We start from the raw sequence: 13595 nt of genomic DNA, 5'->3' as shown, positions 1-13595 counted from the left end.
TTCCTTCACCAGAAGCAGATTTTATTGGTTTTCTTTGGCAATATAAAACCCCAGTAAATCATCACATAGATTAAGAGCATCCATATTTAGTTGGTCACTGTTGTAGTAGATGACATCAGGCATGACCCGTTTCTCTCGTGGCACTTTTAAGAGGGGAAACTTTGGCCTCACTCATCACAACTTTCTACCTGGTACACCCAGGACAGCTGTGTTTATCCTCCTAACCTCACAATCACTCACTCTTATTCTCTGCTCCCCAGTCTATCAAATTGACACATTCCAGTCTGTCATAGGGAGCAGGCCTCTCCTCTCCAGCAGGGTTCAGACCAGGACACAGTCTTGACATTTACTGCTGTTAATACCTCCCTCTCTCTTCTCTCCCTCTGTTAATGAGCTGTATACTCTAAGCAGAGCAGCAGACATATTGGCAGACTCAGATAAACATCAATAAGTTCATAAACTAGAGAGATGGGTGACTGCTCGACCCAGGCAGTGTCTGGCTTTGGCACAGAGTGCGTATTTGATCAAGACTGAGGGTAGTTAAGATGGTCTGTCCAAGAAACACAGTATAATAACATGACTTTAATAAAACGACCATCTCTCTGTCTGTACTAAAAGGCACCAAACAGCAGGACTTATGTTACAAAACTAGGCTGTAGTGTTTGCTACTAATAATGCACATCTTTTCATAATATATAATCATACACTTAAAGTAACTGCAGTGAAAGTTCTGTAATCTCATACCCAAATAATGTTGACTCATCCTATACTTGTATTTGTGGGCAAAATATTAATTGTAGAAAACAAAAAACAAACTTGTATCTCAACTTGCTGTCATCCTAAGGAGGATGAGCTGGCCAATCAGCGATCCACTCACATGAATATTTTTTAGATCAGTATACGCCCACACCATTCCATTCCAACACAGAAAAGCTGTTTTTGAATATATTTTTAAAAATTTGGAAGGAAAACTATTTAATTTATATTGTAAAAATGTGTAGGTCATATTTAATAGATCTGGAAACACTGGACAGTTACTTTAAAGTTTTAACTACAAATCCAACAGACCAAGCATATATACATACATCACACTCAACTAACACAGCATTCACCTCCCTTTCACACTCAGGTCCTCAACAAGGCTCTCCTACGACATTTAAAAGTCTTATTGATTGGGAAGTGGTAGATCCCAGTGGCAGGCTTCTCTTCACAGTAGGCCTCTTGACAGAACTCTCTCCTCGGTCTATTGGCAGCGAGAAGGAGGAGGAGTTCCTTATTACCACAGTAAAGAGAGCAAATCTATTGGTCAAACAACTGATTGTTAGAGCGGACAGCCAGTTAGTCTGAGGGATATCTAGGTTGAGTTCCTGCCCGACTAGATGCGCAGGCGTTGCATTGCATCAACCAATGGTTGTGCGCCACTTCAACTGTGCAGTCGGGCATCAGATTGCTATATCATATGATGTGGTTAGCTGATATGTAAGGTCTAGCATGCGTCTGCAATGTACTCGGGCAATACCTGGACCAGTGTAAGCTTCTGGAGGTCAGAGATCCCTTCACGACCAATCAAAGGTCACTTGTCCTTGTCCAGCGGTGGTTCTGGTTCCATAGGGGGTGCAGTGAGCTGGTTCATTTGGGACTCTACTCTAGCTCTGCGTTTCTTCTGGACCAGGTTCCCCCCTGCAAACCCCAGAGCCCCCCTCCAAGCGCTGCTGCCACCCCCCGCTGCTTTGAACCCCACCAGTAGGCCCAGCGGCCCACCCAACACCCCCCCTAACACTGCCCCCGCCACGGGTAACACTGCCAGCCTGTAGCCCACCGCCTGGAGAGAGGACAGAGGGATAAACAAGTCACTACATGCATTGACAGTCTAGGATTCTTCACTTTTTATGCCAATAAAGATTCTTAAATTCAATTAAAAAGACAAGGAAATAAGAAGAAACTTCGCTTGGGACAAATCAACGCACATATAACACACACACACACTCAGGGGGGTTATTCCTTTGATGTTCTAAGACACACAGTCAGCGAGAAGTCTTCAGATCTACCTGGCCTTTCATGATCACACACACACACAAATGTACACACACAAACAGCAACACATGCGCACACACCATCATCATCAAAGCTGTACACTTTAATTACCCACATTTATTAAAATTGGAGAAATGAGGTGTGTGTGTTTATTAATACTGTTATCTTCAGAGAGGAAGACGCTCCTTTAGACTGATTGCTGTAAATGAGTGACTCCTCTGAACATTCCGCCACACACACACTACCCCCTCCCACGGATGATTAACAGATTAACAGTTAAATGGCTCCAGTTCAAACGCCCTCCCACCCCCTCACCTCATGGCAGCGAAGGTCATTTTAATTAACCAGAGGTAAGTTGAAAGTTCAGAGTACAGGGTGTTGGTAATGCAGGGGTGTGTGTAATGGCACCTGGCCTGATGACAGATGACACACACTGCTGTGTCTGACACCTCTTCTATGTACACACACTGCTTCTAAAGGCCTCAGCATGTTTCAGTTGGGCTGACGCCTAGCCCATCGAGTGTGCACACATACTCCCTTAAAAGACCTGAAAAATGAGAAAAAAAGCAGCAATAGTACTATTTGTCCATTTAGAGATGCCGTAGCCAGAATACACTTCCTCAAAATAGTCAGAATTAATCTAAGATAAATCTGTCACTAATTTTGATATGGAGATCTTAGTTGTGCAATTTTACATCTAACTAAGATGTTTTGTGAGGTATTTCTTAATGAAAAAATGTGCATGAAAACTAGTCATTTCTCATTGAATGACAAAGACTTTATTGAAGAATCCCTACTGTTGACCAATTACCGACGAAGGAGCGTAGACTTCGGCTTTGATCTTCGGGTTGCCTAGCAGAAAAACAAGTCCAAAACGTTTAACCCAGACAAAGCTGGGCCAATTGTGCGCTGCCCTATGGGACTCCCGATCACAGCCGGTTGTGATACAGTCCAGGATCGAACCCGGGTCTGTAGTGATGCCTTTAGCACAGCGATGCAGTGCCTTAGAACGCTGTGCCACTCAGGATCCCTTAAAAGCACAGCCACACCCTAGAATATTCTGGACCTCAATGTGGGCTCAATCCCATTTCAACTTCATCAATTAAGGAAGTTGAACTGAGTTGAAGTTCCATTTATCAATCAAAACATGCGGTGAGAGATGCTACATTTACACTTAAATAAACCACATTTTTAAATATTGTGATATTTTGTCTGCAACTAGACTCAAACGGGTGTGTACGCGGAGCGTCTGTTCGGCCGTATAGAACTCACACAACATACCACACTGAGCTTGTAATATGTGGGTATTGAGCTGTCAGTCTGACTTTATTCTGAGGTTGTGTGTGTGTGTATTGAGCCAACAGTGGGAGGCCAAACGCTGCTACTGAAGAGCTATTAAATAGCCCTTCATACCTCTCCTCGCCTCCTGCACCCACACACACCCACCTTGCACTCTCCATTGACAACACCCCCTACTCAACCCCTCCCTCCATCACTGTACCTCTTAACCCCTCTCTCCATCTATTCTCTCTATTTCTTTAATTGCAGCTTTCCTCTGTATTCTGCTGGATCAATAGGGACAAACGTTGTAGAATGACTGGGAGGCAAAGTGCCATCGATCTCCCAAACACCACACACACACACACACACACACACATGTACACGCTCACACGCACCTTCCCGAGGCTCCTGGTCCCCTCCTCCACGTTGGCTGCTGCTGTGTTGACGTTCTCCTCTATGCTGTCAATCTTCTCCTGCTGGGACTGACACACACACAGGGTTTATACACTGGAGACACACACCGCTGACTTGGTCCCTCTCGACACAGCAATACAGATGTGTGTGTCTGTCTCTGGGGGTGATGCGGGTGTAAAGTAGAAAAGGTAGGGTCTGGGGAGATTATATTGGGGCGGGGGGGTCTGGGGAGATTATATTGGGGTAGGAAGGGGTCTTGGGGGGTTATATTGGGGCAGGAGGGGTCTGGGGGTTATATTGGGGCAGGAGGGGTCTGCGGGGGTTATATTGGGGCAGGAGGGGTCTGGGGGGGGTTATTGTGAGGAGCACATGAAATATTCAGAGTGGCAGCTGTCCCTCTCCCTGTGTGCTGGACACCATCCATCCTTCTCTCCTTCCTTATTGTAGTTGGTGTTGTTATATGTACATACTATATACATTTCATGGACATGGTACCTTTTTACATTAGCTACTTATTACATATGGATAGACAATATTCAGACAACAGGTATACATTTTCTGTAGCGGTTTCAGTCATAAATATGATCAATCGTGAGCTTTTTTAAGTCTCTCGTCTCCCTAACTGCCTCCCTCTCCGTCACTGCCCCATAACTACCTCCTCTCCCTTACTGCCTCCTAACTCCCTCCCTCTCCCTTACTGCCTCCTAACTCCCTCCCTCTCCGTCACTTCCCCTAACTACCTCCTCTCCCTTACTGCCTCCTAACTCCCTCCCTCTCCCTTACTGCCTCCTAACTCCCTCCCTCTCCGTCACTGCCCCCTAACTACCTCCTCTCCCTTACTGCCTCCTAACTCACTCCCTCCCTCTCCCTTTCTGCCTCCTAACTCCCTCCCTCTCCCTTACTGCCTCCTAACTCCCTCCCTCTCCCTTACTGCCTCCTAACTCCCTCCTCTCCCTTACTGCCTCCTAACTCCCTCCCTCACTGCCCCCTAACTCCCTCCTCTCCCTTACTGCCTCCTAACTCCCTCCTCTCCCTTACTGCCTCCTAACTCCCTCCTCTCCCTTACTGCCCCCTAACTCCCTCCCTCACTGCCCCCTAACTCCCTCTTCTCCCTTACTGCCCCCTAACTCCCTCCCTCTCCCTTACTGCCCCCTAGCTCTCTCCTCTCCGTTACAGTCCCCTCTCTCCTCTCCGTTAGAGTCCCCTCCCTCCTCTCCGTTACAGTCCCCTCCCTCTCTGTTACAGTCCCCTCCCTCCTCTCCGTTACAGTCCCCTCCCTCTGTTACAGTCCCCTCCCTCCTCTCCGTTACAGTCCCCTCCTTCCTCTCCGTTACAGCCCCCTCCCTCCTCTCCGTTACAGTCCCCTCCCTCCTCTCCGTTACAGTCCCCTCCCTCCTCTCCGTTACAGTCCCCTCCCTCCTCTCCGTTACAGTCCCCTCCCTCCTCTCCGTTAGAGTCCCCTCCTTCCTCTCCGTTACAGCCCCCTCCCTCCTCTCCGTTAGTCCCCTCCCTCCTCTCCGTTACAGTCCCCTCCCTCCTCTCCGTTAGAGTCCCCTCCCTCCTCTCCGTTACAGTCCCCTCCCTCCTCTCCGTTACAGTCCCCTCCCTCCTCTCCGTTACAGTCCCCTCCCTCCTCTCCGTTACAGTCCCCTCCCTCCTCTCCGTTACAGTCCCCTCCCTCCTCTCCGTTACAGTCCCCTCCCTCCTCTCCGTTACAGTCCCCTCCCTCCTCTCCGTTTACAGTCCCCTCCCTCCTCTCCGTTACAGTCCCCTCCCTCCTCTCCGTTACAGTCCCCTCCCTCCTCTCCGTTTACAGTCCCCTCCCTCCTCTCCATTACAGTCCCCTCCCTCCTCTCCGTTACAGTCCCCTCCCTCCTCTCCGTTACAGTCCCCTCCCTCCTCTCCGTTACAGTCCCCTCCTTCCTCTCCGTTAGAGTCCCCTCCTTCCTCTCCGTTAGAGTCCCCTCCCTCCTCTCCGTTAGAGTCCCCTCCTTCCTCTCCGTTAGAGTCCCCTCCCTCCTCTCCGTTAGAGTCCCCTCCCTCCTCTCCGTTACAGTCCCCTCCCTCCTCTCCGTTACAGTCCCCTCCCTCCTCTCCGTTACAGTCCCCTCCCTCCTCTCCGTTACAGTCCCCTCCCTCCTCTCCGTTACAGTCCCCTCCCTCCTCTCCGTTACAGTCCCCTCCCTCCTCTCCGTTACAGTCCCCTCTCTCCCTCCATCATTCTCCTCTCCCTTAAGGTGTCTGGATGCTTCCCAGCCGTGCATATATTATGACGGCATTTTGTAACGCTTTTGTTAGTTTTGGTCTTCGGTGAGGGCTTTTTCCGGCCGTGCTAACAAAACATTTCTCCAGGCATGCTGGAGCCGGTAGCTGAAGTCTACGCCCCTTCATCTGTGATTGGTCAACAGTAGGGATTATTCAATTAAATGTTTGATGTCATTCAAGGAGGCTGCACCAAACATCTTGGATGTAAAATTGTTCGACTAAGATCTGCTTGGTACTTCAAACAAAGGTCTTTTAAGGCACTATGCGAGCACACTCATTCTGAACCGAAGCATGCTGACACCTTTACTCCTCTCCTCAGTCCTCACATCTCTCCCCCACTCTCATGTTCACTTCAGTTCCCATTTCTTCACTCTCCCTCCCTTTAAATCCCAGATGTATGTATGGTTGTTGGTGGATGTAGAGCTTCTAGGCTCCAGCCAGTGTAACAGGGGGAGATGAGTGCTTCAGTCAGACACTAGCAGGCTGCGTCTGAACATCTCAACTTGTCTGTCTCTGTCCCCCTCCCTCCCTCCCTCTCTCTCTCAAATCCCCAGGCAGGTACAAACACCGACACACAGCAGTGTTTACCCTGTGGTTGAGAGGCTGAGTATTGGTCCCTGAATGACACCAGTCACCCCAGAGAGACCACAGCACTAAAACATCTTTATGCTCTCTCCTTCAAAACAATCTCCTCTCGGTCTCATCTCTCGCTCTCCCTCCCTAAATCTCTCTCTCTACACCTCTTTCTGCCCTCCTCTCTCACCATGTTTAAGCCCTCCCTTCCTCCCACTCTCCCTCCTATTGCTCTTTTGTTCTCAGGGGATAGAGTGATAATCGGAGTCTGTTTTCCTCCTGGCCCACCATACGCCCTGTTGCCTGGGTTCTCTCCCACGGCACTCTCCTCTCTTCTCCCCATGGACACACAGCCCCCTTCTCTCCTATCCTCTCTCGTCTCCCACCTCTCCCCTATGGCCCATTTTCTACCATCCCCCCTCCCCCAGCAGTACACCTGCCTGCAGCCCCACTCCAGTAACCTGTGGTGTGCTGTGACCTGCTCTCTAAGGAGCCCCAGCATGAATCCAACCAGACAGACAGACGCTAGGCTAGCTGTCGCTCACTACACTGTCTGTCAGTGCCCTCACTGCCCTGTGTGCTAACAGCATGGTTAGCGTAGCCGCAGCAGGCTATCTGTGTTACGTAGCCCTGTCCCTGTCATTCATCCGGTCTCATTAGACACCAGAAAGGCATTGTCTGCTGACCTTGTCAGCTCTCAATCACACACACAGAACATACAGTGCATTTGGGAAGTATTCAGACCCCTTCTCTTTTTCAACATTTTGTTATATTACAACCTTATTCTTAAACGGATTAACTTTAAAAAATTGTCCTCATCTATCTACACACAATAACCCATAATGACTAAATGAAAAACGTTTTTTAGTTTTTTTTGCTAATTTCACAAGTATTTAGACCCTTTGCTATGAGCCTCGAAATGGAGCTCAGGTATATCCTATTTCCATTGATCATCCTTGAGATGTTTCTACAACTTGATTGGAGTCCACCTGTGGCAAATTCAATTGATTGGACATGATTTGAAAAGGCACACACCTGTCTATTTAAGGTCCCAGAGTTGACAGTGCATGTCAGATCAAAAACCAAGCCATGAGGTTGAAGAAATTGTCCGTACAGCCCGAGACAGGATTGTGTCGAGGCACAGATCTGGGGATGGGTACCGAAACATGTCTGCGGCATTGAAGATCCCAGTGGCCTCCATCATTCTTAAATGGAAGAAGTTTGGAACCACCAAGACTCTTCCTAGAGCTGGCCAATCGGCCAGCCAGCCAAACTGAGCAATCAGGGGAGAAGGGCCTTGGTCAGGAAGGTGACCAAGAACCTGATGGTCACTCTGATAGAGCTCCAGAGTTCCTCTGTGGAGATGGGAGAACCTTCCAGAAGGATAACCATCTCTGCAGCACTCCACCAATCAGGCCTTTATGGTAGAGTGGCCAAACGGAAGCCACTCCGCAGGAAAAGGCACATGACAACCCACCTGGAGTTTGCCACAAGCATTTCGCTACACTCGCAATAACATCTGCTAACCATGTGTATGTGACCAATAAAATTGAGTTTGATTTGAAAAGGCACCTAAAGGACTCTCAGACCATGAGAAACAAGATTCTCTGGTCTGCTGAACCAAGATTGAACTATTTGGCCTGAATGCCAAGCGTCACACCTGGAGGAAACCTGGCACCATCACTATGGTGAAGCATGGTGGCGACAGCATCATGATGTGGGGATGTTTTTCAGTTGCAGGGACTGGGAGACTAGTCAGGATTGAGGGAACGATAAACGGAGCAAAGTACAGAGAGATCCTTGATGAAAACCACACAGCCAAGACAACACAGGAGTGGCTTCGGGACAAGTCTCTGAATGTCCTTGAGTGGACCCGGCCAGAGCCCGGACTTGTACCCGATCGAACATCTCTGGAGAGACCTGAAAATAGCTGTAAGCAACGCTCCCCATCTAACCTGACAGGGCTTGAGAGGATCTTTAGAGAAGAATGGAAGAAACTCCCCAAATAAAGGTGTGTCAAGCTTGAAGCGTCATACCCTAGAAGACTTGATGTTGTAATCGCTGCCAAAGGTGCTTCAACAAAGTACTGAGTAAAAGGTCTGAATTACTTAAGGAAATGTGATATTTCAGTTTTTATTTGCAAAAATGTCTACAAAACAATTTTTGCTTTGTCATTATGGGGTATTGTGTGTAGTTTGATGAGGAAAACAATTTAATCAATTTTAGAATTAGGCTCTAACGTAACAAAATGTGGAAATACTTTCCGAATGCACTGTACATAGCATACTCACATGGACCAGCAGAGAGAACTCTGTCACCAAACCGCTAAGCTCCTTCAGGTCCTGACAAAACAAACTCATATTAACACAGCAACAATAACACAAACAAAAACCTACTATATGACATATTAAAGACATGAATAAATATTATGATCTCTTAATCTATTATTAAGACAATTTGTGAATACAGTACAAGGGGCCCAAATATTCCCACCTCCTCCAGGGTGTCCCAGGACTCAGCAGCACTCTCGTTGAGGGGGATCACTGGAAGGAGGAGCTGCGTTTGATTAACAGGAGGGGGCTCCCTGCCCAAATCATCACCATAGGAACCACCTAATGGACAAGGTCAGTGAGAACCAGAGTGACCAACTTTAGATCTGGACATGTTACTGCTTCTGCAATTCTCAAATTCATAATGAGCATTTAGATTATTTATTAGTTGGTTTTATTGGTCAATAAAGGAAGAGGTAACATGGCTGACATAGAATGGAATAAACTGATGTATTGAATAGAGGGGAAGGGGGCGGTGCTACCTGAGGATGAGTGGTCTGGGAGGCGTGTTGCCTGTGGCAGAGGGGCGGGGTTAGAATGCAGGAGTAGGAAGTCTTGCACGGCAGCAGATGCTCGGTCTCTGATTGGCTGAACCAGCCTCTCCAGGGCGGGGCCGTCCTCCGGGCGGATATGTCCACACAGCTTCTCCATCTCTCTAACATTAGCCCTCAACTGCTACAGAGAGGGAGAGAGAGTGAGAGAGAGGTTCAACTTCCCAACAGATAGATTTAAAAAAGAGGCACGAGAGAGAGAGAAGTACACCCTCATACAGACAGACAGGTTCCAGTGTCTCTGCTGGGAGGAGTGAGAAGGGGGAAGTAGGAGGGTGTCAGATGGCCTCCCCTGGTTGTACCCATCAGCCCCAGGGCAGACCAGGGCAGGGGTCAGCAGGTCATGACCAATAGATGCTCCACGCTAATTAGACATGATGAATAAACATACACACACAGCTGCAGACTGAATTAGCATTGAGCTTCTATGGCCACGGGGAGACACAACTGTCAGAACGCTAAAGACCTGTTAGCATATGCTTCACAGACAACACACACACACAGAGACACACACACACACAAAGAACACAACACAAAGATCAACAATAAGAACATTAACAGGTGAATGAACTCTCTGTGCTGCTGGAGAAGGTTGGTTAAAACCTCTTAAATGTAATCTACGTAATCCCCTAAAGTAATTATTTACCATGAGAGGGCCATGAACAATAACTAGTAATGCTGCAATCTCTACGGTTCAAATTTCCCCTTTCTGGTAAAACAGTTAGACTGGTGAGGTGTAGTCACTTTTCAAGACACAAGATCAAGCACAAAAGCACAAACATGATACAAATATGTTACAGTGGGGCAAAAAAGTATTTAGTCAACCACCAATTGTGTAAGTTCTCCCACTTAAAAAGATGAGAGAGGCCTGTAATTTTCATCATAGGTACACTTCAACTATGACAGACAAAATGAGGGAAAAAATCCAGAAAATCACATTGTAGGATTTTGAATGAATTTATTTGCAAATTATGGTGGAAAATAAGTATTGAAGTGTACCTACGATGAAAATTACAGGCCTCTTTCATCTTTTTAAGTGGGAGAACTTGCACAATTGGTGGCTGACTAAATACTTTTTTGCCCCACTGTATATGATGGACATCCTATAACTAAACTGTATAAATAAGGCATGAAATTACTTATTTGTTCTAAATTCTAAATATAGGATAATCAATTTATAAAACGACTAACTATAAGATTTCTGTATAATACATATTTGTAAATTTATTGTTAGAGAAAATGAGCATATTTTCTAAAGGTCTCTTGGTCAAAACGTCTGTACCCATCACTGTGAATATTTCCTAAACTCGTTAGGCCTTTCATCTCATATAGTGTCCATCTATCACAAACAGAAAGTGGGTTTTGTTTAAAATCTATTCATTATTTTAGACTACTGGCTATAAATCGATCAGATGTGGTACAGTGATGAAACCACTCCCCCTCGCTGCATTACGGTGTAAGGATTCCAGGCATATGCTGCTTCATACAGGCGTAGGAGACTCACTAACTTTTACAGATGCACAATCGAGAGCATCCTGTCGGACATTATCACCGCCTGGTACCTCAACTGCTCCGCCCACAACCGTAAGGCTCTCCAGAGGGTAGTGAGGGCTGCACAACGCATCACCAAGGGCAAACTACCTGCCCTCCAGGACACCTACACCACCCGATGTCACAGGAAGGCCATAAAGATCATCAAGGACAACAACCACCCGAGCCACTGCCTGTTCACCCCGCTATCATCCAGAAGGCGAGGTCAGTACAGGTGCATCAAAGCAGGGACCGAGAGACTGAAAAACAGCTTCTATCTCAAGGCCATCAGACTGCTAAATAGCAATCACTAACATTGAGTGGCTGCTGCCAACATACTGACTCAATTCCAGCCACTTTAATAATGTAAAAATTGATGTAAAAAATGTATCACTAGCCACTTTAAACAATGCCACTTCATATAATGTTTACATACCCTACATTACTCATCTCATATGTATATACTGTACTTGATACCATCTACTACATCTTGCCTATGCCGTTCTGTACCATCACTCATTCATATATTTTTATGTACATATTATTTTATTCCTGATGAAAATAGAGGCATGCAGACAGAAATACAGAAAGCAGAGGAGCCCACTTCCTGCTAGAGAGTGAGGGGTGACTCGGTCTTTCTCTGCTTCCCTCTGCCTTTCTTGCTCTCTCTCTACTTCTCTTAGGCTCTATCTGTGCTGCATGTCCTTGTGTATCATCACCCATCTTCAGCTTCCTTACACACACCCAGCCCAGCGGACAGAAACACACACACGCCACACAGGAAAGCACTCTGCCCCTCCCAAGGGGTTTGAGGGGAATGGTGTGTTTTGAGTGTGTGTATGTGTAAGTGTGTGTGTGTATGTGTGTGTGTGTGTGTGTGTGTGTGGGAAGGAGGTGGGGTTGAATCCTTCACTTCCAGAGACATGGTGGTGTCATTGTGAAAACACACTGTGCAGCACTTTACACACACACACACACACACACACACACACACACACACACACACACACACACTCTTTTAAAACACACTCAATTTTACATACACACTCCTGATCTCCTGCAGGCACACAGCACACAGTCACAACATACTGTATATGCTCAGCACAAGGCCAGTGTGCGTGTGTCTATGTTTTACCTGCACAGTGCGGCTGGCATTGATGTGCTCCTGATGAAGGCGATCCCATTGTCCACTATGCTGGAACTGTAAGACAATAACAAGCTCAGTTGCTGCTTCTCTGTGTGTGGTTCTTCTGTAACTTCCAATGGTCGGTGATGTGAGTTTGCGTGTGTATATATGTGTGTGTGTGCATGTGTGTATATGTTTGCGTGTGTGAGTATATGTGTGTGTTACCTTCAGTATATTGCTGTGGTGTCTCTGTAGTCTTTCTAGGTCTGTCGGCAGGGCTACTTTAGTGAACTTGTTGATTGGCCCTTCAAGACGCCTCAGCGTCAGCTTGCCCCCTTCCTCTGACATCCTCCCTGACATCTGACCCCGAGTGGGTTCTCACACCTGCAACCATACACACGTGCTCCTCTTACTCAGCTACCTGGGAGACAGGAGGTATACATCAAACATCAGTGTGCCACACACAACCACGTGACCTGTTTTTCTCACACACACACACACACACACACACACACACACACACACACACACACACACACACACACAGACACCTCCTTGTAACCCAATGCCAAACACATCACAATATACCATTGCTGGCTAGTAGGGAGCTTTGCTGACCCCCTCGTGCCCAAGGTTTGAATAACAGGGTCTCAGTCTGTCTCGAGCTGTTTGCTAACTAACGACTTTAAACGACAACATCCGGGAACAAATGACAACAGAAAACGTTGCTTGTTCCAGAGAGAAGACATGTCTATAATTATGACACATTAAAACACATTTTGACCGAGGTAAGGCATCATCCTCTAGCTAGCTGGCAGGTATAACGTTATATTGTGTCTGTCAGGTGAGTTAACGTTAACAATATGTTATCAAGCTAGCCAGCACAGCTGACTATTCAAACTTTAAATCTATCACATTTAATTTTCAAACCGTGAACATATTACTTACTTAAAGTAAAAACCCATGAGTGTGAAACTTGGGAGATGCATTCTTCTAGGCTATTTCGTAACTGTTTGTCTCAAGTTAGCTACATGTCCAACTTTCTCTTCTGTTTGTAAACAACTCTCTTCCTTGCGCGCAGACGAATTACTTCCGATCTAAAACCTTAGCCCACAGAGAGAAAGGTCTGCCCCTTGAGGCTGAATCTACAGCAGTCACATACAGTAACCTTTCTGAGTTCAATAGTGAATATTATAGCAAGAGATGAGTGACTGATTTCATATACATTTTTGTAAAAGCGGGAATTGAACTTCTGCCAAGTTGTACATCTATATTGATTGGGTAGACAATATTGATCATGTCAGGCAAATAACATCGACCAATGTGTGACGTGCGAGAACAACTAGAATTTCCACTCAGTCAGACTATCACCACATGCACGCACGCACGTACATGTACACACACACACACACACACACACACACACACACACACACACACACACACACACACACACACACACACACACACAAAAACTATGATGTGGAGCTG

At 46.7% G+C, this 13595-nt stretch overlaps 1 protein-coding gene across 4 annotated transcripts; it reads right to left on the bottom strand.

Annotated features, from left to right (window-relative positions):
- LOC112222692 (syntaxin-17) lies at nucleotides 1-13218 on the bottom strand. 4 transcript variants are annotated; one of them, XR_006080046.1, is made up of 9 exons: nucleotides 13053-13218; nucleotides 12330-12525; nucleotides 12114-12179; nucleotides 9380-9572; nucleotides 9061-9179; nucleotides 8859-8909; nucleotides 3711-3797; nucleotides 1520-1822; nucleotides 1-1272 (listed from the first exon to the last, which is right to left on the bottom strand). XR_006080046.1 is itself a non-coding variant. In XM_042306772.1 (8 exons), the coding sequence occupies exons 2-8, from the start codon at nucleotides 12462-12464 to the stop codon at nucleotides 1574-1576; spliced, it is 900 nt and encodes a 299-aa protein (XP_042162706.1). In that variant the 5' UTR covers nucleotides 12465-12525; nucleotides 13053-13218; the 3' UTR covers nucleotides 1-1573. The 4 variants fall into 4 exon arrangements, 2 of the variants coding, with proteins under 2 accessions (XP_042162706.1, XP_042162715.1); XR_006080045.1 differs by having other exon boundaries at nucleotides 1-1243; XM_042306772.1 differs by having other exon boundaries at nucleotides 1-1822.
- Between the last annotated feature and the right edge of the window lie 377 nt (nucleotides 13219-13595).

This window comes from Oncorhynchus tshawytscha, linkage group LG03 (assembly GCF_018296145.1).
Source record: "Oncorhynchus tshawytscha isolate Ot180627B linkage group LG03, Otsh_v2.0, whole genome shotgun sequence".
In the NCBI taxonomy this organism is placed as follows: Eukaryota; Metazoa; Chordata; class Actinopteri; order Salmoniformes; family Salmonidae; genus Oncorhynchus; species Oncorhynchus tshawytscha.
This window is presented reverse-complemented; position numbering and strand designations above follow the sequence as displayed.